The sequence below is a fragment of the Oryza glaberrima genome, chromosome 4 (genome assembly GCF_000147395.1).
Source record: "Oryza glaberrima chromosome 4, OglaRS2, whole genome shotgun sequence".
In the NCBI taxonomy this organism is placed as follows: domain Eukaryota; kingdom Viridiplantae; phylum Streptophyta; class Magnoliopsida; order Poales; family Poaceae; genus Oryza; species Oryza glaberrima.
In genome coordinates this window covers 19659512-19684205 of record NC_068329.1, presented here as the reverse complement: position 1 = coordinate 19684205, position 24694 = coordinate 19659512, and the positions used below count along the sequence as shown (strand labels likewise).

Here is a 24694-nt window from a genome sequence, read left to right as displayed (position 1 = left end):
ACCCCCCATATTTCCTAATTAATTTGTTGCACTGAACATATAAATTGCTAGAGTTTGTGCCTATATATAAAGCCAGTTATAAAGTGGGATATATAATTGCAATAAATGTTTAGGATGAAAGTAAAATTGGAGTACATTCTATTATCTCTTTTGAATAGAAATAGAGAGACGTATATGATGTAACAAGATGACAACTAACATAGGTAAGCTAAAAAAAACGACTGGTCGGTAACCTGGACGATCAAAATTCATTGGTATGCTAATACATTATAATTATGACAGTTTAGTGGTGATGATACCCGTGAGCAATTTATAGAGAATGTAAAGTTTTGGCTTAAATATCGTTAACAAATATTGTGACTTAGTGTTATCGATGTTTCTTTCACTTTGATACCGATGCCACTATTACTGTCGGTTTTTTTCATCATGAACTTGTTGATCACTTAACAATACACCGTTGATCGGTGATTTATGCAGGTACCGAAACACAGCCGAAAGGATCTCGGACGACTCACCAAAGCACGAAAGCCAGTTAGAAAATGGATTCCTATTTGAAGAGTGCCTAACCTAGCACACGAACAACACGTAACACAATTACTAGTACTCCCTCCACCCCACAGTATAAGGGATTTTGAGTTTTTATTTACAACGTTTAGCCACTCGTCTTATTCAAGAAAATTTTGCAAATATAAAAAATAAAAAATTATGTTTAAAGTACTGTAGATAATAAAGTAAGTCACAAATACAATAAAGGAAAAAGTACGAATTACCCCCCCCCCCCGAACTATCGCGGTCGTCTGAATTATCCCCCGAACCACAAAACCGGGTATTCTTCACCCCCCAACTATGCAAACTGGACAAATTATCCTCCTCAACCCAATCCGCGGTGGTTTTGATCCACGTGACGTACGCGTGGCAGTCCAGTCAGCACTCTATTTATTAAAAAATGTGGGACCCACCTGTCATCTCCTCATCCTCTCTTTCTCCCTCTTCTCTCTCTCACTCTCACTCTCTCTCTCTCAAACGCGTCGTGCGGGGAAGGACGCGGCGGCGGTGTGCGGGCGGTGGCGGAGCGCCGGGGAGGACGCGGTGGTGGCGGGCGGGCGCGGAGGCGGCGGCGGGCTGCGGGCGGGCGAGGAGCGGACGCCGACGAGCGGCCGGCGGCGGGGATGGCTGCGGGCGTTGCGGTGGCGGAAGCCGGAGGCGGGCGGGCGAGGACCGAGGAGCCGACGCCGACGCCGGCAGGCGGGCGCGGAGGCGGCGGCGGGTTGCGGGCGGGCGAGGAGCGGACGCCGACGGGCGGCCGGCAGTGGGGATGGCTACGGGCGTTGCGGGGGCGGAGGCCGGAGGTGGGCGGGCGCGGAGGCCGAGGCCTCGACGCCGGCCGTCCCGCCGCCCTCGTCCTCCCCGCGCGCACGCCGCCGAGAGGCGCCGCCGCCGTGCATTCCATCCTTGTCGTCGTCCTCCTCATCCCCCCACGAGTTGGCCAGCGGTGGAGGTGGGGGCACCGTCGGAGCGGCGCGGCGGAGGGGGCCTCGACGCCGGCCGTCCCGCCGCCCTCGTCCTCCCTGCGCACACGCCGCCGAGAGGCGTAGCCGCCGTGTGCTCCATCCTTGTCGTCGTCCTCCTCATCCCCCCACGAGCTGGCCAGCGGTGGAGGTGGAGGCGCCGTCGGAGCGGCGGGGCGGAGGGGGCCTTGATGCCGGCCGTCCCGCCGCCCTCGTCCTCCCCACGCGCACGCCACCGAGAGGAGCCGCCGCCGTGTGCTCCATCCTCGTCGTCCCCCGCACGGCGCGTGAGAGAGAGGAAGAGTGAGAGAGAGAGGAGAGAGGAAGAGAGGATGAGGAGATGACAGGTGGGTCCCATATTTTTTTTTTTATAAATAGAGTGCTGACTGGACTGCCACGCGTACGCCACGTGGACCAAAACCACTGCGGATTGGGTCGTGGACTGCCACGCGTACGCCACGTGGACCAAAACCACTGCGGATTGGGTCGAGGGGGGTAATTTGTCCGGTTTACATAGTTGGAGGTGAAGAATAGCTGATGTTGTGGTTCGGGGGGTAATTCAGACGACTGCGATAGTTCAGAGGGTAATTTGTACTTTTTCCTAAATTAAATAATAATTTTAAAAAAAATTCTGAATAAGACAAATGGTCAAACGTTACAAGTAAAAACTCAAAATCTCTTATATTATATTATATTATGGAACGGAGGGAGTAGCATGCAACAGGCGGCACTAGTGCACGTTGTCCTACCGAGCCTTGCCACCGGAGAGGAGGACGTCGGCGACCAGCGCGTCGAGGCTGGCGTGCGCGCGGCCGCCGGGGCGCGTCGCGCGGAGGCCGGTCTCCTTCCACTCGCCCGCCCGGCGGCGCATCTCCCGGCCCTTGTCTCCTCCCATCGCCTCCAGTATCTTGGCCTCCACCGCGTCGCGCCGCACGTCGTCGTCGATCTCCATGGCGACGCCCCACTCGGTGCAGCTGTACCGGCGGTTGGTCTGCTGCTCCGCGAAGAACGGCCAGCACAGCATCGGCACCCCGCCGCAGAGGCTCTCCACCGTCGAGTTCCAGCCGGAGTGCGTCAGGAACACGCCCACCGCCTCGTGCCGCAGCACCGCCTCCTGCGGGCACCAGCTCGCCAGCATGCCGCGCCCCCCGACGGACTCCATGAACTCCGGCGGCAGCACGGCGGCATCGCCGTGGATGAGGTCGGGGCGGACGATCCACAGGAAGTCGTGGCCGCTGTTGGCGAGCCCCCACGCGAACTCAACCAGCTCCTCGTTCGTCATCACCGTGACGCTGCCGTAGTTAACGAACACCACCGACCGGGGCGGCTTGCCGTCGAGCCAGCCGAAGCAGGAGTCGTCCTCCTTCCACAGGTTGGAGCCCAGCGCGTCGAGGGGGCTCCCCTTGGGAACGACCTGCTCGGCGAGGAACCCGAGCGGGCCGATGGTGTGGATGGACACCGACGGCGGCAGCATCGCGCGCATCGCGTCGAGCGCCTCCGGCTCGAGCTCGTCGAAGGTGTTGAGCACGGCGGCGTCCGCCTCCGCCAGCCGCTCCGTCACGTGGAGCGCGAAGTGGAACATGTACTCGTCGGGGTCCGTCGCGCGGAAGAACGACGGGAAGTCCTTGAGCCGCAGGTGCTTGCTCATCCCCGGCGTCCAGTCCACCGGCGCGTCCAAGAACCCGTTCGTCAGCTGCTCCTCTGCATGCATGCGTGTGTCCACCCATGAATGGAAACCGATTTTCTTCTCGTAAAAGCTCAGGGTTTACCTTTGAGCGGGAAGATGCCCTTCTCGAGGAAGGAACGGTAGTAGCGGTAGCCCATGTAGCCGCAGACGCTGGCCGTCCAGAAGAGCGCGCACGGCACGCGGAACTCCCTGGCGGCGTCGACGGCGAAGCTCATGACGTCGTCGGCGACGACGCACGTGACGGGCGGGGACTCGGGGGAGGCGTTGGCGTTGAGGTCGGCGAGGAGGCGGCTGAAGTGAGGGAGGCACGTCTCCCTGGTGGAGCGGCAGAGCGGGGGCACGTCCTGCGTCGCGTCGGCGTCGGACGGCGGGAGGCCGTCCGAGATGGCGGCGAAACGGAACCCCGGGAGGCCGTCCAGCGCGGCGGCGCCGCGGGAGCGGAGGAGGCGGCGGTGGTTGAACTCGGTGTTGACGAAGGTGATGTGGAAGCCACGGTGGTGGAGGATCTTGGCGAGCTTCAGCATGGGCGTGACGTGCCCCTGCGCCGGGAACGGCATGCACACGGCGTGCGGCTTGTCGCCGTCGGCCGCGATGGAGCCCATGTCTCTGTATGCGTCACTGTACTCGTGAACCTCGTGTGGTCACTGAACCGTGTCCTGTTTACTGTTTTCAGTGAGGAGGGCAAGTGAATAAGTGATGGTTGGAAAGCTGGTATTTATAGATCTAGGTCCTACTACTCTGTCTATCATTGCTTGCGCTTTTCGCGCTGTCGCCATCTCGCAAGGAACGCTGGTGCCCAAATGCCCAATCACTACAAAGATGGCTATGGTAAAGTATCTTGATAATATACTGCGACTAGTTATCGTGTCACTGATTGCTTTAACTCTTTGATAGGAATTGTATAATTAGCCAAAAACAGTACGCATCTACTGGATGAGTGGATGGACATGGAAAGAACTCTGAATGGGACAGCACGAGGCACCGGACTGGGATGACCTCCCCAGTCAGGCATCTCTGCGTCTGTACCATTGACTGTTGCATAAACATGTAATGCTACTTATTTTCTTTGTTTGATAACATTTGTTACTATATGGACTAACACAAATTAGTACCGACTACCGACCAATAATTTCCAGGAAAAAAAAAGAGGGAGGGCCGGGGGCACTAGTAATATAAGCACTTCGTTCAGTGGAGCAAAGTGCCAAGTTTTCTACATGCAGGGAACATGTACCTTCAAAGATCCTTTTAGCCATATGGATCCATGATCTATCCACCTGGCTAACACGGTGAACCCTTTTTCTTCTGCATCATTTGGGGAAAAAATCATGTAAGAATTTAGAAGTTACTATCCCGTTGGCGCCCACAATTTCAGCATATAATAACATGAAGCAGCACTAGGTCAATTCTTCGAATCGTACTCTGATACGTGAGTGTCAGTGTGTCACTGGCCAGTAGGAGGGAAAAAAAAACTGCAATTGCTGGGATACTTGATTACTTGTGACAACAGTTGCACGAACGAGACTAGGGAGCAACCCTGAACTCCCTCAATCTTTACCAACAGAAACGATATATTACTTTGCACGGCATCCGCGTTGCAGATTTTTATTCACTAGCTGCGCTCGAGCACATGCACATGTTAGATGAATATATACTGGAGATCAACAGAACACCTATCCCAGGTTTGAGCTGTGAAGCGTCTCAATCATGGGCACCTCGTGGAGCATACAGAAATTATATAATCAACAGTGGTTAGCGAAGTATCAACTAAGGCCCTATTTAGATTCCAACTTTTTTCAACAAACCTTCAACTTTTCCGTCACATCGAACTTTTTTATACACACAAACTTCCAACTTTTCCATCACATCGTTCCAATTTCTTCAAACTTCCAATTTTAGCGTGGAACTAAACACAACCTAGAAAAGATTGTGCACAATAAGTACTAGGTATAACCATGTATTAGCAGCTTAGATTGGCATGAAAAGTCGAAGCATGAACATTCAAGCATGTAGTAACCACTAACAACTTCAATTTTCGAGAATAACTGCGAAAACTTCATTGAAAATATATGAGATTTAGTGGTAAACTGATAATTGGAAAAGCATAGAAGGCAGGAGAGACCGAATAAGCACATAAATCAATTATCCACGCCTCAACAAAAACCTGTATCATCCAGTAAAATGAGGTGACAATGTCTAAAAACCTTCCCAGATTTAGCACATATATCTAGTATTCAGCCAAAAAAGCTACTAATTAGCTTGTCCTTTTCCATGTGATCTGCACGTGGAACTTAATGCATCAGCATATATCAGTCCATAAAGAATAAGGCTTGCAGAAATTAATTACAAATAACAAGATCATGCATGGGAAGTTTTGTAAAGCAACCAACGGCAGATGTAGATCAGATATAACAAACAATACAGAGCAACCCTGGAGGAAGAGATGTCATCGAAACAAGATATCAAATCACAATGTGTCATTCTCTAGAAGTGATGTGTAAGGAACACACAATTGACTTCCAGTTTTGAGTTCACAATCAAGATAAGTTTATGGCAGTGTCACATAAATGCCTTAACAGACAGACATAGGATTGCAACCATATTATCGCTTCTGCCATCTAAAAGATGCATATCTTTCTTGCCACTACTCCATTATTGCATCTCTCTCCTTTAATATTGTCCCCAAACAACCATTATGCCCTTGTAGAAGTTGAAACTCCAGAAATCAAAATTTCTCGACATAAGTTCTAGAATTTCATCAAGATTTTTACGGTGGGGAATTTTTTAAACTTTTGGGAGATACATTATTTTCTTGATTTTTGCAATGCTCCTGTTGCAGTTACCACAGCAATTAATCATTCAAGCCGATGACATAAGTACTAAAAGGAAAACCAACAGAAAAATCTCGTGAAAATGACAGGAAATTTTAGAATGCATTGAGCAACGATTAGTATTGGACTACACCCAGATAGAGCTATGCTACCAATGTTCGCTGACTCCTCTTTTCTTATCCAACTCGCTGGCTTTAGTAACACACGAAGGTTCGATAAATCTGCGTAATAAACAAAGGAGAACAGAATAAAATTCCCACTCCTAAGAACGTTTACCTTAGCTCAATTCTCTATAGAGTATCCTCCAAGTATTAAGGGTATATGATCATTATAATAGAAAAGAACAAGCAATGTGCTAGCTTGATAGATAGTTCATCTGAGACATACAGATGCTATATATCTCCCATGTATAAAAGGAAATCTATTTAAGGGGAATTATGAGGATTAGTTCTGCGAACCAAATAGATGTCATGATTGTAACAGCATAATAATGGCATGAAGATGATTAAACACAACATGTGCCAAATAGATCTTGTCAGCTATCTAGAAGATATTTCGTGATCTTATCGCAATCCACAAATTGTGGCATGACGGAAGGTGGCAAAACACTAACATGTGCCAAAAAGACGTTGTCATATAGGGTCTGCATATATTATATTCTAATGCTAACATACTAATAATGTGTAAAATGAAAAAAAAAAAGAACTGTTGAATGCTTAGCATACTGATGTGTAACATGAAGAAAAATTGTTTCTTAACTACTTTGAAAGCACAGTCATTCTCCTTCCTCACTAAAAAAACTGTTCCCTCTCCTTATAAAAAACCTCTCCTCAAAAAAACTGCTCCTCCTCCCAAAAAAAAAAAAACACCCCAAAAAAATCTTGTGATCCCGTTGCAATGTACAGACATGTAACTAGTTAAAGAAAAAGAGAGAATAATGTATCTGGCGTGTGGCATCCACAGGTCCAGAAACATGTCAAAGTGTTTGTTAGCGCTTAGTCCTAGGGAGCAACATAAGTTGTGTGACAGTCATATTGACCAGCTCAAGAAACTATTTTCTTATCATCTAATATATCTATATGGTTGCACAGTAACCACAGAACACTCCCACATTTTCACAACTTACTAATTTGCAGGAACTGAAATGAGTCACTGGAGTTTGGGCCACAAATAATCCAGCAAATTTTGACTTGATTGAGCCTGAGTGAATTCGAACCACAGAAACAGCTAGCAAAAAGCAATAACTCTCACGATGGAAATTGAGCTCAGCTTGTGAGGCTAGAGATACACAAAATCCTAGTATGATTTTTTCTTTAGTGAAGTATACTAGATGGGCAAACCCCATGGCACCTCATATAAGGTTACAGATAATGGACAGAGCTTAAGCACACACAGGATGTGTAAGATACTTACCTAGCAATATCTGTGGCGCTTTTGTATGAACATGCTCAGGGGATTAAATGTCATGTGATGGTTATAGCAGAGGCGTCGCGTTTGTTTGATCTTTCAAGGCGGAAAAATTCTTCATCTCTTATCAAAGGAGGGATATTCCATGTGCCATATGCATGGCCTGACATTTTTCCACCTGCAAGATGATAACAAGCATGGTTGCTTTAGCACTCCATCAATAAAAGAATATCACCCAAAATAAAGATGAAGAGACTAATTATTGTGTTCAAAATGGGTGGAAAAGACACACCTTCCTTTGTAGCTTCCTCGCATCTTCTCCAATAACTTCCTGAGAGGGTAGGATCCAATTTCTTAGAGAATCTCTCATATTTCTCCTCAGCTTCACCTATGCACTTGGCCTGTAGCAGCCATTCAATGAAAGAATTACCATCACAAAGTAAAAAAAAAGTTATGTATAATAACTTGTAAACCAACAATATGGGAACTAGATATTTTTAACTCATTGGCATAATTGACAAATTTCTGTAAACTGGCGGTGATCAATGGCAATACTCTCAATGTTACATGGTTGAATAGTTTTAGTTTAAACAAGATCAATACTTACTATTTATTATTTCATAGATAAGAAGATCAGTACATTGACTGCAAGTTTCTTGCAATTAGATACTCACAATTTTACGAACAAGAACCATATTTAATGAATTAGAAACATTAGGAACACGGCACTAGTATTGTCAAAATAAAAAAGTGCCATTAGGTCGAAGACGGATAAATTGTTACTCACCAACATCTTTGGTGCCTCTGAAGGTCCATAAATTGCAGCAAACATACGGAGGATGTTAAAAGTATTGTTCATCACATCATCCTGCATCAGAAATTTAAACTATTTAAATAACAGTTATACATGCATTGGTACATTGACAATATCAACTAGGCTTTAGCAAAACCTCACCTCATAATCATACCTGCAAGATAATTATAACATGTCAATAGTGCAACAACTGCTTAATGTTTATGCTGTAAATTCTGAAATGCACCCACACCTTCAATATTTTAAAGGTGGTTTCTGTTTTTCTTATATCATTTACCAATTAGGTTTCACCATGAAAGTCAGTCAAACCAAAACTTCATTCATAACAAACTTCTGTTTAAAGTTGAATATATCACACATCCTTGTCAGGATAATGCAGCTCTTGCAGATTTCTGCCTTAAAGTTCTACTTCCATATACTCTACACCCGTCACTGTTTTCCTTGAGCATTACCTCCAGCAGATCACATGTAGAGGATTTCTTCAAACTAAACAGTTTGCACTATTCTACGTAGATGCAGTACCAATTCAGTTATGCATGCAAGATTAATATTTAGAGCACACTTACAGATCATCAGATATCTCCACTAAAAACTCTGAAATTGACAAGAACTCCATATGCACTTCATTAACCTACAAACATAAAAAGATAAAGAGTTTAACTAGACAAACACGAGCAGGATTTGGTAGTCAAAGCCATATGTACCTGCTGACCAGTTAGACGATACATCAGCAGATTAAGAACTCGGTAATCAAACGATTTCAGATGGATTGCTTCCATCACATCTTCAATTGATATCTACAGAGAAAAAATAAGCATTGTATTTAAGTCTGGCAGAACAGGGGAAAACGTTATCAAAGGCATTGTATTTCAACAAAAAAGGGGAATGAAAAATGCATGTTTCAAACTTTTTTGCTCATCAGTTCCTTTACAATATAGTGTGCGAACTGCTAGGCTCAAATACCAATTCTCCTGAGAGACAGTCTTGCTTAGTCTAGTCTCTGCTTTTTCAATATTCAGTGGTATACTTTGATGCTTTGTCATATAACTGTTGATGCCCTGATAAATGAACAGATGATCCAAGAGATGGCTCTAAGTACCTTGTCATTTCTCGACAATGCTTGGCAAAGCTTTCTCTCTAGAGACCAATACTGAATGCCAGACTTTAGTTCATTTCGCAATCTAAAAACAGAGAAAAATAAGGAGACCACTCAATAAAATATGGTGGATTTTCTAAATATTTACAGGTGTATAGAAGAGTACCCAACTGATCTGTCATTAGCCCCTGGCGTTGAAGAAGATCGTCAAGGACATTGAGCATGCCAGTCAAGGACGCTTCATTGGAAGTTCTGTTTTCCCTTTCCAACACCTGCATCAGTGACACTAGTGTATTAGAAAGTCAATGTACAAACTATCATCCAATAATCAACATAGATTGTACCCCACATCTCACAGGATAATCAAGTCAAATGACCAAGACTTACTGTTAAGGAAGCATCGTTACCTGGGACCATCTGCAAGTTATATTCATTTAAATCATCTAACTGCAACAAGAAAGGCTGAATTTGATCAGAGAAAAAAAAAACATAAGCCGTCAAGGACAAAAAAGTGAGCATTTGAGCAAAAACCTGGTATATGTAGCTTTCGGTGAAACAAAGAACAGGAAGAAACTTGAAAATAGATTGTGCTTTGTTGACATCTAAACCATGAAACATGAAATATGACCTGCACTGTCATTTCAAGTAAATATTGTCAACGACTCATAGTTGTAAGAAAAATATCTAAAAGAAATCCACAATAAAACAAAAGAATGAAAATATGCTTGCAAGAGAACAATGAAAATCTATAACATCACATTGAAAGGTGGTTCAAGAAATGGCAAGACATACTCCATGTTAAGTTATCTTGTTCAAAGATGAACTTAGGTCACTAAGTGAGTTATATCATTTTGTGGCACAAGCGAACCCATGACAGCTTTCATAAAAGTAATAGAGAAGTACTAGCACATAGTTTTACAGAAAGCTGATGACAATTAAGGTTGTTAGAGGTACCGAACAGTACGCACAAAATCTTCAATCGTAGAATTAGCTCTCCTCATTGCATGAAACCCAACCATAGGTGCCTCCTGAACAGTTAGTTTCTCGGCATGCAACTTCAACTTCTTATTTGGCTGTAGTGGATCTCCCAAAGATATATCTTGATCAGCTGCATTTCAAGGGGCGTCATCTCTATGGAATACAATCCCATTTGACAAGATATTTGCTAGATTAACTCACAAGTTGAAGCAGGAATGATCCTTCCTTCACCACTAGTACATTCTATGCTGCCAAGGTGGCGCACTTCTTCAAGAGTATCAACATTGACCTTATAAACAGAACTCAATTATAAATGCAGCATAGAAAACATTTTCAAGTAAGAAAAATCAAAAGTAGAGCAATAGCGCACCAAAATTACCTTTCTTAACAGGTCAGAGACCAATAGAGCTTTCTTCTCCATGCTAAGTGAATCAAACGGTTGCACCTGTGAACCCGAAAAAGATGAGGATTGTCCTTAAATCATACTTTACAAGCATAATTCCAAATGCACTTAGTCAAAAAGTAGGGGCATCTGATATGCCAGCAAGAGGCATTGAATTCAGGCAATTCAGCATAGCAATGGGGAAAAGAAGAGGCAAACCAACTGAGATGATATTATCTATACAATCTTAAAAGAAGCCAGTAGTGGTGGACATGAGTCTGCCACCACCACTGGCAAGCGGAGCCCACAGGTCAATCCAAGTGCTCCCATTAGGCCATTTGGGGCTTCAGCCTCCTGAGTGCATCATAATTCTATAAGGGATTAGACCAATGTAATAAGACTCTGTTGTTAATAATCCTATTATTATTGAACGGGAAGTAATAATTCTAGAGCAATGCAATAAGATTATGTTTTTAATCCCGTAACAAGGTACAGGCATTCTGCTAGTAATCATAATAAGAATTCATGCTAGTGTTTCAACTTTTCTCAATGGATTATTTTCAACATAATTTGATTAACATAAGCCTGGCAAACCAGCATATGTGGAAATTTAGTTTTCAGTTGGTGTTTTAGAAAAATAATGAAGAGTTGTGCTTTCCCAGGTTGTAGATCTTTTTTTTTCCTCTTCTGAAGGACTTATTGGGAGGTTGCAATCAGGGACGGATTTAGCGTATTAGCAGTGGGGGCCCTGGACCCCACTCAAATTTTACATATATTACACATACCCCTAATCATATTACCAATAGGCCCCCACTGCACCTGACAAGAAGGCCCCCACTCTTCTGGTTTTCCTTCCTTTGCAATCTCTGTGCGTGCGGTGAGGACAGTGTTGAGGACTCGAACCGTCCGCTCCCCTTCCCTGGATCCCAATCTACAAATCGTAATTACCGGAGCGATTGAGGCCATCAAAATCTGGTGCTTCCCGCAGTTCGCCGTTTCCCACAGCCTGCAAGTGCCAGCGCCGAAGGAGGCCGTCGCGACCACCGCCTGGAGGCTTCACGAGAGCCACGGATGGCGGGATGTCGGCGTCCTTCCATCGCTATCTGCCCAACAACGCATCTCCGTGCCAATCGCGTCACGCCGCAAGTCGTGGACAATCTCTATGGGCTATGGCCACAGCCCATGCGGCCATGTCGGCAAGCCTCACCCGGTGCACCTGCAGCCTGAAACCCTCTCTAGTTGCCCTTGGTAAGTAGCCACGGTATGTTTTATGTTTACATTAGCAATTTTGTCTTTCAAAATTTTGAGCCGTACTCCTCTAGTTTGTGGTAGCACTAATATCATAATGCAACATCTCATCAATGATTTGGTAGGAAAAGATAATGACATATATTTGTAATAAAAAAACAACAGCAATAATGAACACTAATGGAAGGAATCTAGTGCAAATGCATCAAAACCAATAACTAGACAAAATTTTGCAATGCCTCAAGCCCCTCAACCTACTGAAGTACTGATTCAGACAAGCTTCCTTGGAGAAATGTAATATGTCATAGTCATTTTTATGTAGGATCTGCAAAATAGGTGAATTTACTAGGGTTTTCTAACTTGCTATATATAAGTTATAAAGTTAAGTTAGATAATTTACATACCACAGATGCCCCCAGTCAATTTTTATCCTGCGTCCGCCCCTGGTTGCAATCCAACCAGAGGTGATAGATCCTCATATATTGGAAGTCCAAATCTAGAACAGCAGGCCAGCAGCACATATGTTGTCAGTGAGAAATCATCAGACACAGTGAGCACGTGTAAGCAGAATGCTTCACATTCACAAGCACTACATGATCGCGCATCAGCGTGCACCATCTCATCAGATTGGCCGCGAGTCACACGCAATTGCACAAACTCCCGGCGTCTTACACAATGAAACTCGGGGCACACGTCTCACACTTCCCCAAGTAAAAATCCTCTCACTCCACCACGCATGCTCAAACGCCTACCTACTCCCCTCCCCAACAAACCAAACCTTCAAAACGAGCAGGAGTCCAGGACGCAGATGAAATGCCATCCGCGCATAAACCCTCGGCCAACCGAAATCCTCTTAAGAAGCCATCTCATCATCGTGCTATCGGAGCCCCAAACGAGCACCCCTACGCACGCGTGGAACAGGCAGTTCGAGGATTCGAGCTCGCCGGAGCCCGCCGCACAAGCGCAATCACCCCCGAACTGATGGAATCCGCGGCTATTGGAGAAAGGAGCGGGGGACCCGGGAAACGCGACTTACCAGGAAGAGGAGGAAGTGGGCGAGGAATCGGTCGCCGCCGCCGCCGTCGCTGGCGCCGGAGTCGGAGCCGGAGCCGGAGAGGCCACGCGAACCCATCAGGGAGAGCACCCTCTGCACCTTCTCCAGCTTCAGCAGCGCCTCCATTGCTCCCCCCTCTCTCCCCTTCTCGGCTTCTCGCTTCGTTTCGTTTGATGCAGCGTCTCGGATTTTCGCGAGCGGATTCAGTTCACTGAAAACGGGCAGAAGGCTGGATTTGATGCCGCGTGAGATTTGCGGAGATGGGCTTCAAATTCGGTTAGTCGACCCAAGATATTGGGCTAAGGCCTAGACTTCACCGGCTTCTGGGTGTGTTCATCAGATAAGCCCAGGGCCAGTTTACAGACGGCTCGATAGGCCTCCAGGGAAAAAGAACTTGCAGATCCATAAGAAATTACTGCAAGTCTGGAAACTGTTCAGCACTTCTACTTCTACTTTAGACTGCAAACTGCATGGTTGCATCAGACAGAGATTGTCCAGTTAGGCTCATTCGGTTTGGAGAATTTTGTTAGGATTATTGTAATAATCGAATCCTTAAGACTTTTTCCTATATGTATCCTACCAATTTTATGAGGAAAGCTACTCTGTAGGATTCTTAGAATGAGGTGAGACCTCTTGAAAAGATTCCTAAGAAATGAAGTGTGTGTGACATTCTAATTCTTTACTTTTTCTATTCTTTTGATTTGGAAATCCTATGAACCGAGCCGGAGTCCTCAGTGTTTTTCTTTTGTTTGAAATGGAAGATAGTCAAGTTAGTTATTTCTACTTTTAGGCTGTGTTCTTACCTTCAAATTCCCAACCCATCTCCCTCATTTTCCGTGTGCGCGCTTTTCAAACTACTAAACAATGTGTTTTTTTTAAAAAAAAGTTTCTATACGAAAGTTGCTTAAAAAATCAAATTAATCTATTTTTTTAACAAAAATAGCTAATATTTAATTAATCATGCAATAATGTGTGCTCCGTTTTACGTGCCGGGCCCAACCCCTCCTCTCGAACACAGCCTTATTCTTTATTTAACTTTTCCGTCATATCATTTTAATTTCAATCAAACTTCCAATTTCGGCACGAAAAACACACCCTAGGTGCATATAAATCCACAGAAAGGGTCAGCGACTCAGCAGAGGCAGAGCTGAATGAGAGCACACGATGCGTGTGACAAGACCATTTCGGTCCTGAGTCCCGCGAGTCCTGACGTCCGGTTGGGGCCTTGTGGGGGAGACGATCATCAGACGAGTTCTTCCAACGCCTGGAAGACCACGCCATGGGCGTGAGAGAGACGACGAGATGCTGCCAATTGCCCAGCTACAACTACAAGTCTACAGGCTGCCTGGCTCTGTGTGTGACCGTACCTGTTTATGCTGAAGCACACTGGGAGTCTGGAACACATCGCCTGATTGCCGGTTCGTCGTTTCCATATATACTGGGCGCCGCTACTGGACGAGCTAAAATTAGGCTCGGAGTTTGGACGGTGTCAAATTGGGCACGGACACTGTGGCGTACTGCACGTCTGCATGTCGAGCTGACCATTCTGGGAGATTTCTTTCAGCGGGGCAGCATGGCTGACTGCTATCATCCGCTCCCGTGTCAGGTGTTGCCTGTTGTTGATCACTGCTCTGGTGTTTTTCTTCTTGTCTGCTACACGAATTTTTCCTGAGTTTTTCTGGGATGATGGGATATTAGAGGCTGTGGGAGTACTATCTGTTGTTCGTCTTTCAACATTGTCATATGCTATTGGCAGGCCCACAAATATCGATCGAAATCGAAAGTACGTTAGTGAAGCAACTTGTCTGATACTATAGGCCTCATCGTTTGGCATATTCATATAATTATCAGCCAAAAATTAAATTTTCAACGTTAAATTTAGAGCTGATTTTGGGGTTTTTTCATCGAAGTTTATTTTTCAGCCTTTGTTTTTATATCAGTAAGAACACATATATAAAAGTTTTATTTACAAATTGATTTTCGTTTGCAAATATGCCGTTTGGCATATTCAGAAAATATGTCAAACGATGAGGCTGTATAACTTTGGGCTTTGGCTAGCTATGATATACTCTGGATTGAATTCCACTGGTGATCGAGTTGTGTTTATCTGATTAGTTATTTCTAACAGAAATCCCTATAACTGTAGGCCTATGGGTGAGAAAATATGTTTTGTTTTTCTCGCATCATTGGTCAACTTAACCTCATCAGCAAACATAACCGTTGTAAATATATGCAGTTTTACTCATCAACATGGGGAATACTGCATCGCTCGGTGTTATGCTGTCGCAGATCTGAATTCTGTATGCACACATGTTTTTTTCAACGGTGCATCGTCGCCACTGTCTGGATGGGAACATGTAAAAAAAGGCAAGGACAAGTGAGTTAACCGCGGTTACGCATCGATAATCAGGGACATTATGACATGTCGATTTAATTATGATTTGATATTCATCACTAACGAGGGCATCTGCGCGCTGTTTTCAGCCCCATCGTTTGGCCTAAACAGCCAAAGAATAAGCCAAAATTTGAATTTTTGAACTTAATTTTGAAGTTGATTTTGAAATGTTTTTAACGTAATTTTTGTTAATTTTGGCTTTTAAGTCGCTACGAACAAATCTACAAAAGTTTTACTTATAAATTAATTTTAATTTTCTAATAAGTCAAATAAGCCATTTTAGTTAAAATGGCAACCGATGGGAGCCTTTCTTTTTCCCCACGGTTGTTCGGGAGCACGGTCGAGAGCCATCAGTTCATCATCGTTGACGCTCGCCTCTGCGCCACTGATTCCACACCTAGAAGAGCGTAATGACTCGCCTGTTTACTCTTCAGCAAAAACCGAGCTCCATGTCATCATGTGGCTCTGATCGGTTGTTCCCCCCTCTCGTGGAATGCAGCCTTTCAACTTACAAGTTTCAACTCAAAACATCCAGAGCTTCACTGCCAATGTTTCCAACTTATTACACAAGTGACAGCAGTAATAATCCAGTAGTAGTAATATCTGCCTCACCGGTAACTCTTCAGTGAACTGTGAACGCAACGAGTTGGACGGGGAGAAAAAAACAATTGGGGATCCAGCGATTCACCGGTTCACGACGTGGTGTTGTTGACACAGCAGCTAGTCAGCCAGCAGGAGAAGCTTCATCCCGATTTACCGATGGGCGATGGCCAAACCCATTTTGCACGACACGACGCGGTGCCGCCTCCGCGGCTCCGCCTAACCTCGTTCAACAGTCAGCGTGGCGCCGAGACCCACCCGAGATCCCACCCACCGCATCCGACTATCCGAGACGAGCCGGAGGCCGGAGCCGCCCTACGCGGCGCGTCACGTGAGAGCAGCTTCCACGGAATTTTTTTCCACGATCCCCACCTCATCAAATCGAATCGACCGCGAACACCCTCGTTTCCACCCGCGCCCGCGCGCCGCGCGCCACTGGTACATGCCCCACCGCCCGGTTCCGATCAAACCCAAAAAAAAAAAAAAGAACGAGAGGAGAACGCCTCCCCCGTTGACCCCATCGCCGCCAGGAGCCAAACGAACGGAGGCACGGGCGGACGGACGGGCCACCCTCCCCCACCCTCCCAACCCACGCGAACGCCATTTGCGGCCTCCTCGCCCCGCTCGATCGCTCGCGACGACGCGGATAAAAATAAAAAAAACCCAGTTGAGTGAGTATTAATGGCGCCATGTTGGGCAGGGTCTTCTAATTCGGTTCCCTGACACGGCTGTCGCCGCGGAAACCGTTTCTTTCTTCTTTTTTTCCTCCCTCCGGGGGGGCTCCTTGCCTCGGACCACGCGCCGCCCGCGTGCCCCGCCTCCACGCTGCCGAGGTGAGTGAGAGTTTTCAAAGAGAGGAGTGGCTCGCGCTCCGCTCGAGTCGGCGTGCCACGCCATGAGCGAGAGCCCTCCTCCTCCTCCTCAAGATCCTTCTTTTCCGGCCGTGTCTCTCTTCTTTTATTATTGCTTGACTATTTAGTGGTAGTAAGTACTTCCGCCGATTCGATTTCGATATGAGCTGGGATTCCCCCTGCAGATCCGGCTCCTTCGAGGCCGGCCTCCGGTCACCCGCGCCTCCTCCTCCTACCGTTTCTCCCAAGGATTCCAAGCCGTCCCCTCGTCTCCACCGCAGCCGCTCCACCGCCGCCGCCTCCAAGCCCCCGCCGTCCCCGCCCCCAGATGTAAGGCTACGCCACGTTAATTACGTTACCTTCAAAGCCTGTGCCCCTTTTTTTTTCCCTTTTTTTGTCTCTGCTTGATTTTGATTGTCGTGTTTTTTTTTTTCTTGGCAGAGGCGTCGCGACGGCGCGATGCGGCAGAAGGTGTCGGAGATGGAGGAGGAGCTGAGGAAGGAGAAGGACGCGGCGGAGAAGGTGCAACTCTTGCAGCGGGAGGTGGAGAAGGCCAAGGAGTCGGAGCGCAAGATGCTCGAGTCGCTGATATACCAGACGAAGCAGCTGGAGCAGACGAAGATCTCGCTCGAGGAGGCCAAGCTGGAGATCACCACTCTGCAGCAAGCCAACGCGAGCCTCGAGGCCTCGGCGGCGGCGGCGGCGGTGAGCCGGCGGGGTGGCGCGGTGGAGCAGAGGAGCGTCAAGGACCTCGTGTTCGGCGGCGGGGACGATGAGATCAGGGCCCTGCGCTGCGAGCTCCGGACGGCGATGCAGGGGGAGGAGAAGAGCCGGAAGGCACTCGACGACCTGTCCGTCGCGCTCTCCGACGTGACGATGGAGGCGAAGCAGGTGAAGATGTGGCTGTCCGAGGCGCAGGCCGAGCTGGAGGCCGCCAATGCCGAGGCCGAGCGGCTGAGGCACGAGCTGGACGCCGCCGAGGCGAGGCTGCGCGACGTGTCCGACGAGCACGACCGGTGCAGGCTCGACGCCGAGGAGTGCGCCGCCGCGTGGGGCGACAAGGAGCGCGTGCTCCTCGACTGCGTCCGCGCGTCCGAGGAGGAGGTGAACCGCGAACGCCAGGAGAACACCAAGCTCGTCGAGTCGCAGCGCGTGATCCGCGACGAGAACGCCCGGCTCCGCGACATCCTGAAGCAGGCCGTCGCCGAGGCCAACGTCGTCAAGGAGTCGCTGGAGCTCGCCCGTGGCGAGAACGCCCGGCTCAACGACGTCGTCGCCGAGAAGGACGGCGCGCTGCAGAGCCTCCGGCAGGAGTACGAGTGCATCAAGGTCAGCGAGGCCGCCGCGCAGGGCAGCCTCAAGGAGCTCAACAGCCTGCTCGCCGCCACGACGACGACGACGGCCACCGCGTGCAGCACCCCGGCGTCGGCGAGGACCGCCTCCGTGGCGGACTACGGCTTCGACCAGCACCTGCCGAGCGTTCGTCTCGTCTCCAGCGCCAAGGGCACACCGGAGGCGGCGTCGCACCGGTGGACGGCGGCGGACAAGTCCAGGACGCCGAGCAGCCGGAGGTACTCGATCGGCGAGCCCGCCAAGTTCAAGGGCGGCTTCTCACAGTCGGCGAGGATGGGCAACCTGAACCACAAGGACCGGGTGTTCGCGTCGCTGAGCAACATCGCCGACCTCAAGTCGGCGGCGGAAGCCGCCATGAGCGACTTCGACGATGAGTTCGATCACGTCGACGAGAGCCACTACGACAGCATGGATCAATCCATGAAGCAGAAGAAGAAGAGGCCGATACTTCGCAAGTTCGGGGATTTGTTCAGGAGGAAAAGCTTCTACAAGGCGAATTTAGCGCCAGTACACACTTGAAAGGAAAAAAAAATCTCTCCCATGTAATGAATGTCAATTTGTTTTGTTCTTCTCAATACACAAGAAATGAAATACTTTTGGATCCAATTTAATTCCTTTTTTTTTGTGAAGAAATCCGAATTTGTTTGTAGAATTATCTTGTCTATCATTTTCTGGAAGAAATATCAACTGATTCACATTTACATGGAGACTTGGCTGACATACTTACTGAAAAAGATGGAATCTGAATGTGATGCGACAAGATTTAGAAGAAATATACTACTTTTGATATGTTTCTAGTTTCAACCTATCCTTTTGAAACTCCAGATTCTAGAAACAAAAGGACAAGTCAAGTTTTGCTAAGTTTGTCATTTGTTAGTGCATATGTTGATCAGTACTGCATTTGTTTTCTTTTTTACAGAAGAGAATGGAAAAAAAAAATGAAGCTTCTCTACTTCCTCCGTGGGTCACATCTCCTTCTAGATTATTTTTTTTTCGGGACTGAGGGGGTATGTGATAAAACTTGCAACTTACTCTAAATTATTGTCTCGTTATTATTTTCTTTTGCTTGATATGCAATATGAAGAAAAGGACACATACCAAAGTCTCAGCTGATACGTTTTCATTATTCTTCGTCCTGCCTCTGAAATAATCTGTCTTCGTGTTTTTTTTTCTTCCTTTGAGACATTATGAAGTGACCTACATTGTTGCTTTCGACTTCATGGTTCTCTGACTTTATTTTGGCTGAATTCACTGAAGGCCTAGTATTGTGTACCATTTCGGACCAGAAGACACCGGAAATATCCGAGTATATAAAGTCACATGCTTTGATGGCTCGCCAGCTCGCCTTTCAGTTCATCAAGTTATTCATATATAAGGTCATCTAATAAATATCGCTCGGCATTTTCAGCACCATCTTTTAATCCTTTTCCCGGGCAGTACGATGAGAATCGTCGTTGCAGATAGAGATCAAAAGTTCAAAGCAAAATGATACAAACCAAACCTTTGAACTTTGAAGCACAGTGGACTGTTTAGTTCTTTAGGAACCAAACAAAGGCCTTCCATTGATTCATATTCTATGATGAGCAATTGAGCATCATCAAGTCAGGCAAACCAACCAGTAGCTGGTTTCAGATCAGTTCATCTAAAAAATGCTAACAAATTCTGTCCATGTAACACCTGTACAAATGTTGGTGCTCGCTTCTTCGTTGACAGTAAGCATGATAGATATCAAAGCGAGCCATAACTCATACTGGTACGCTTAAAACAGTATATGACTCTTTTGACGTAAACTGAGTTAGTTAAGCACAGTGCGTGGTTTCGGTTCTTTCCCCATCACGAAGCAAAGATGAGCCACTTTCGGCGTCTGAATGTGTACTGCTGAAAATCCCACATAACACGGCATTCAGTAGGTATTGCGCGTTCGTAAACAAAAGCACCATGCATGGTTGGATCATCGCATCAAGGGTCATAAGCTCCGTGGACGCGTCATATTCAGTGACCAATTCTGAATATGATTACGCTACCTTGAAGATGATTTTCAGCCAATTGATCCCTGTTCGGCGAAAGGGTTTCAAAAAAGGATCGTATGACGTATCATTCCACCAGTGATCTCTTGTGTGCAAGAGAGTGCTTTGGGAACATTCGTGCTGAACCACATCGTACTAAAGGTGGTGTTTGGATCTAGAGACTTAACTTTAGTTTCTATATTTAGGTACTAATTTAGAGTATTAAATATAGACTACTTACAAAACTAATTACATAAATGAAAGCTAATCCATAATTAGAGAATGTTTACTGTAGCATCACATAGGCTAATAATGGATTAATTAGGTTTAAAAGATTTGTTTCGTAAATTAGTCCAAGATTATGGATGGGTTTTATTAATAGTCTATATTTATAATTAGTGTCAAGCATCCGATGTGATATGCACTTAGAAGTTTTAGTCCCATGTGTACAGGGCAAACCCAACCCCGGTACTTTTTTGTTCCTCGAGAAATGCTGGACACGGTGCTGCCAAAGCTAACGAATATACTCATCTTTGCAGGCGCCTGCACGAGCAGAGAGCATCAAGAGCGTCCTCGGCGGCCGGCAGCATTCTAGAGGAAACTGGCAACGCAGCAAGCGCTGGCACCATCAACTACTGCCATCACGGCAGCATACTGCATACACATCCACTGAACTGATCCACCCTTGAGGAGTACTGGATGGTTATGCTTCACAAGTTCACACTTCTAAATCCATGTAGGATTTAGGAACGGTAAAAGGGGCTCACAAGGACCAGCCAAACTTTTTGGCCCGGCTTTGCTCACTCTGCCGGTTTCATATTGATACTAGAAGAAAAGCATTGTGGAATGGGGTTACGGGGGTAATTTGAAGCTGAAATGGGCGGGATCAAAGTCTCGGAGTGGGTCGCCGTCGGAGACTGAAAAAAGTGCAGGCAGAGAAAGAGGAAGAAAGGGGAAGGCGAAGATGGGGCCAGTCAAAAAACTTTGGATAGAGATGGTCAGAGTGCAGAGTCACAATTGGTATGGAAGGCCGGCCAGCGAGTCTGCGAGGCAATGAGACAAGGATTCGGGGCATGCCAAAAGACAAGTCTTTCTGAAGACGGCCTCGCCTTTTCATGATCCGTCTGTTTGCCGGCCTGAGCTTGTCAATTCCGTTGTTCCAAAGGCTCGTCAGGTAACTGTTCCTGACTGCAGAAGTGCCGGCTCCATGCACTTCAGTTTAGACAAAACGGGGTACCCAGTAGCGCCCACCCATTCCAGTATCCAATTCCACCTAGTATTGCATTCGGATAAAATCGAAACAAACCATTCAGATTTCAGGACTTCAGATGAGAAACTACTAGATACACATCCATCAGATGGATGGATGAAATCAACAGTCGAGACAACTTACTAGCAAAATATCCAGTTCTAGAACACAGAAACAGAGTACTTCACTAACAATCTACTACTACATGTGAGTAGTATTAGCACCATTCACGACACCAAATAAGAGTTCAGCAGCAAAAGCAGGAAGTAGTCACAGATGAAACACCAGAGCCCCTCCCAGAGATGAGAAAGCCTAAGCCCTCTCACCACGGATCCTCCTAGCCAGCTGAATGTCCTTGGGCATGATGGTCACACGCTTGGCATGGATGGCGCACAGGTTGGTGTCCTCGAAGAGACCCACCAGGTACGCCTCGGCAGCTTCCTGAAGGGCAAGCACCGCATGGCTCTGGAAACGAAGATCAGTCTGCACAAATAGAACAGTGTGAGAAAATGCTATTAGCTTACTGCATGTGTGCGACAACACAAGCACATTTGCACAACAGAATGTATAAATCTCACCTTAAAATCCTGGGCAATCTCCCTAACAAGCCTCTGGAATGGAAGCTTCCTTATGAGCAGCTCAGTGCTCTTCTGGTACTTGCGGATTTCACTGCAAAGTCAGGCATGGTGTTTTAATAACTTGCCATCAGCAAACTAATTACAAGCAACTCAGATAACAAGTACTATATGCTTTTACACACCGAAGAGCAACAGTTCCAGGGCGGTAGCGGTGAGGCTTCTTCACTCCTCCAGTTGTGGGAGCAGACTTACGAGCAGCCTGTCAAGACCACAAACAAGTAATGCATTGTCAAGCAAACATACTGACATAATCAAAACGCTAGCAGTAAGTTTAGCACAGTTCAACAGTATTAACACCTTGGCAATTGATATGTGCAGGGTATCATGTCGAAAAACATACCTTGGTGGCAAGTTGCTTCCTGGGAGCCTTTCCTCCAGTTGACTTGCGAGCAGTTTGCTTAGTACGAGCCATCGGAAAAAGAACTTTGGTTTACCTGAGGACAAAAACAAGGGACATGATCAACAATGCGCATAGTCAAGGACTCAAGACATCACACAGCCGCAACTTTCAGATGACGGTACACAAAAAGTGTTTGCTTGTTGCAAACAAACTAGCATATTATCAAGTTTGAAATTAAGCAAAAAGTCTGAACGACTATGACTAACCAGTTTATAATTTCTATTGCATTCACAAACTTAAATCATATGAGACAATTTTGCAAAAGGAATCAAAGGTCGTTATAACTATGATTCTTCATAAAAGAGCTATACAGGGAAATCATTGCTCGCAAATAAACACAGGAGGGTAAATTTTACCAGTAACAATCATAGGACTACGATAGCTTTTCCAAATACTAAAATATACCAACTGCAGTGATTCCCCATTGCCATCTCTAGCAGTGAAGAAAAGCATTACCGGCACCTAAATTTCAAAAAAAAAAAAAAAAAAAAAAAAAAAAAAAAGAGCAGCAGGAAATGTAGCCAGTTCAACATCCCTAGATCTATTTTCTTATTACTCCCACACCAGTTTCTAAAATTACGAACCTAATCTTTAGTTCCCCCAAAACATGAGCAGTAGCTAAAAGATTTGCAGTCATATAACATGTAACACCTACAGACAGCATATAACCATACTAAGATGTTGAGCATGCAAGATGGAAAGGAGTGACAGGCGGCATATAACATACTAAGATGTTGAGCATGCAAGATGGAAAGGAGTGACAGGTCCTGACCAATTTTGAATGCAATAAAGCCACTAATTAATGGGATGTTCTATTCACAGATGATTGAAGTAACATGACAATATAGTTATAGAATCTAGAGCGGTTAATTACTATTTACATGAGAAAATTGACCTTGCCATTTCAAAGCATCAATATGCATATTCAAGTTTGACGATCAATCTAATACAGATTTCTATTCTCACCACGTATACACACAATCCAAATCCAGAATTAATTACTATTTATATGAGAAAATTGACCTTGCCATTACAAAGCATCAATATGCAAATTCAAGTTTGACGATCAATCTAATACAGAATTCCATTCTCACCACATATACACACAATCCAAATCAATTCCTATTTCAAAGCTGACATTATGAAGACAAGTATATCAACCTATAGAGTAGGAAGTAATCGCTTCCACACCCAACCCAACACCACATACCAAAACCTCAAACACCGATACCAATCAATTATTTCGAAGAGAAATTTGATACAACTAATTGCACAGGTAGAGATTTGCAGGAAAACCCTAATTAGCCATGGGCAAATCTCGTAGGCTATAGAATCACGCGTTTCCAACCATGTAATCTCGTAGCAACAAACCATGCACGAAGTACACACGACTAGCCACAACCAAGCGAAACTAATCGTAAGGTAAAACTAACAGGATAAATCCCCCGAAGCGATCAAATCGACGAATAGTGCACAAACCCTAGCCGCGAGCGTACCATTCAAATCCCCCCGCGCCCATCTAACCACCCCCCACCGAAGCAGCCGCCACCGCCACGCAGCGAGATTAACAGGAAGCAAATCACCAATCAAGCAGTCGCAAAACTAGATTAGACCAACCAAAAATCGAAGCAGAAGAAAATCTTCTTACCTCGCGCGCTCTCCAAATCCCAAATCCGGCGGCGACTTCGAGTTCCTTTTCCCCCCCTTTCTGACTTCCGGAGACAATGACCTAAACTTGACAGCGAGGCGGTTGAGGTGGCCATTTATAGTCAAGCGACGAGGCGGCGGCGCGGCCGGGGCCACGTCGCGGGATTAATACGGACGGCGGAGATCGAGTGCTTTTGTGCTTGGCCTGGCACGATCGGACGGTTGAAGATGGCTGTGAGGCGGTGACGCGGATCGCTGCGGGTAAATGCCGGGCTCCTATTGGTTGGGGAGCGGAGGACGCGGATAGCGGATTAGCGTGTGATTAGTTTAAGTTGTACAGTAGTACGAGGCTATCTTGTATTGTACTCCTATTCTTGTACGGTGTTGATTTTTCGTATCCGATGGGAGGGGACGTGACACTGACATGTGGGGACACTATCCGTTCACGGTAGTACTGTACCGTATTCTCGAGAAGCTAATCGTGTTCGTATCGATCTCGCCCGTGGCCTGAGTGTGGGCCCACCGGCCCAGCATGACCGTATGAGCCATTTTT

At 46.3% G+C, this 24694-nt stretch overlaps 4 protein-coding genes across 9 annotated transcripts; 1 reads left to right on the top strand and 3 right to left on the bottom strand.

The window, feature by feature from the left end:
* Positions 1–2163: 2163 nt before the first annotated feature.
* LOC127772035 (7-deoxyloganetin glucosyltransferase-like) lies at positions 2164–3867 on the bottom strand. Its single transcript, XM_052298002.1, has 2 exons — positions 3278–3867; positions 2164–3209 (listed from the first exon to the last, which is right to left on the bottom strand). Exons 1-2 carry the CDS (start codon positions 3795–3797, stop codon positions 2254–2256), a joined length of 1476 nt encoding a protein of 491 aa, XP_052153962.1. The 5' UTR covers positions 3798–3867; the 3' UTR covers positions 2164–2253.
* Positions 3868–6106: 2239 nt separating this feature from the next.
* LOC127772036 (uncharacterized) lies at positions 6107–13190 on the bottom strand. Of its 6 annotated transcripts, none has more exons than XM_052298006.1 (16): positions 12985–13130; positions 12353–12444; positions 10698–12273; positions 10520–10607; positions 10309–10448; positions 9872–9973; positions 9728–9787; positions 9512–9612; positions 9344–9425; positions 8949–9041; positions 8811–8875; positions 8386–8398; positions 8218–8298; positions 7723–7831; positions 7437–7608; positions 6107–6244 (listed from the first exon to the last, which is right to left on the bottom strand). In XM_052298006.1, exons 3-15 carry the CDS (start codon positions 10737–10739, stop codon positions 7487–7489), a joined length of 1098 nt encoding a protein of 365 aa, XP_052153966.1. In that variant the 5' UTR covers positions 10740–12273; positions 12353–12444; positions 12985–13130; the 3' UTR covers positions 6107–6244; positions 7437–7486. The 6 variants fall into 6 exon arrangements, with proteins under 6 accessions (XP_052153966.1, XP_052153968.1, XP_052153963.1 ...); XM_052298008.1 differs by having other exon boundaries at positions 10698–10763; XM_052298003.1 differs by lacking the exon at positions 12353–12444 and having other exon boundaries at positions 10698–10763; positions 12985–13190.
* A 3466-nt stretch (positions 13191–16656) lies between these two features.
* On the top strand, positions 16657–18816 carry LOC127772034 (WEB family protein At4g27595, chloroplastic-like). Its single transcript, XM_052298000.1, has 2 exons — positions 16657–17178; positions 17290–18816. Exons 1-2 carry the CDS (start codon positions 17011–17013, stop codon positions 18718–18720), a joined length of 1599 nt encoding a protein of 532 aa, XP_052153960.1. The 5' UTR covers positions 16657–17010; the 3' UTR covers positions 18721–18816.
* A 2681-nt stretch (positions 18817–21497) lies between these two features.
* Positions 21498–24249, bottom strand: LOC127770430 (histone H3.3). Its single transcript, XM_052296150.1, has 5 exons — positions 24143–24249; positions 22435–22528; positions 22217–22293; positions 22035–22125; positions 21498–21939 (listed from the first exon to the last, which is right to left on the bottom strand). Exons 2-5 carry the CDS (start codon positions 22504–22506, stop codon positions 21769–21771), a joined length of 411 nt encoding a protein of 136 aa, XP_052152110.1. The 5' UTR covers positions 22507–22528; positions 24143–24249; the 3' UTR covers positions 21498–21768.
* Between the last annotated feature and the right edge of the window lie 445 nt (positions 24250–24694).

Coding starts and splice junctions, on each gene's coding strand:
- LOC127772035 (XM_052298002.1), bottom strand. CDS start 3,797: ATGGGCTCCATCGCGGCCGACGGCGACAAGCCGCACGCCGTGTGCATG. Junction 3,210..3,277: donor GGGCATCTTCCCGCTCAAAG/GTAAACCCTGAG, acceptor GCATGCATGCAG/AGGAGCAGCTGACGAACGGG.
- LOC127770430 (XM_052296150.1), bottom strand. CDS start 22,506: ATGGCTCGTACTAAGCAAACTGCTCGCAAGTCAACTGGAGGAAAGGCT. Junction 22,294..22,434: donor GGAAGCAACTTGCCACCAAG/GTATGTTTTTCG, acceptor TGGTCTTGACAG/GCTGCTCGTAAGTCTGCTCC. Junction 22,126..22,216: donor CCTGGAACTGTTGCTCTTCG/GTGTGTAAAAGC, acceptor CTGACTTTGCAG/TGAAATCCGCAAGTACCAGA.
- LOC127772034 (XM_052298000.1), top strand. CDS start 17,011: ATGAGCTGGGATTCCCCCTGCAGATCCGGCTCCTTCGAGGCCGGCCTC. Junction 17,179..17,289: donor CGCCGTCCCCGCCCCCAGAT/GTAAGGCTACGC, acceptor TTTTCTTGGCAG/AGGCGTCGCGACGGCGCGAT.
- LOC127772036 (XM_052298003.1), bottom strand. CDS start 13,128: ATGGAGGCGCTGCTGAAGCTGGAGAAGGTGCAGAGGGTGCTCTCCCTG. Junction 9,974..10,308: donor ATTCTACGATTGAAGATTTT/GTGCGTACTGTT, acceptor TTGAAATGACAG/TGCAGGTCATATTTCATGTT. Junction 7,609..7,722: donor CGAGGAAGCTACAAAGGAAG/GTGTGTCTTTTC, acceptor ATCATCTTGCAG/GTGGAAAAATGTCAGGCCAT.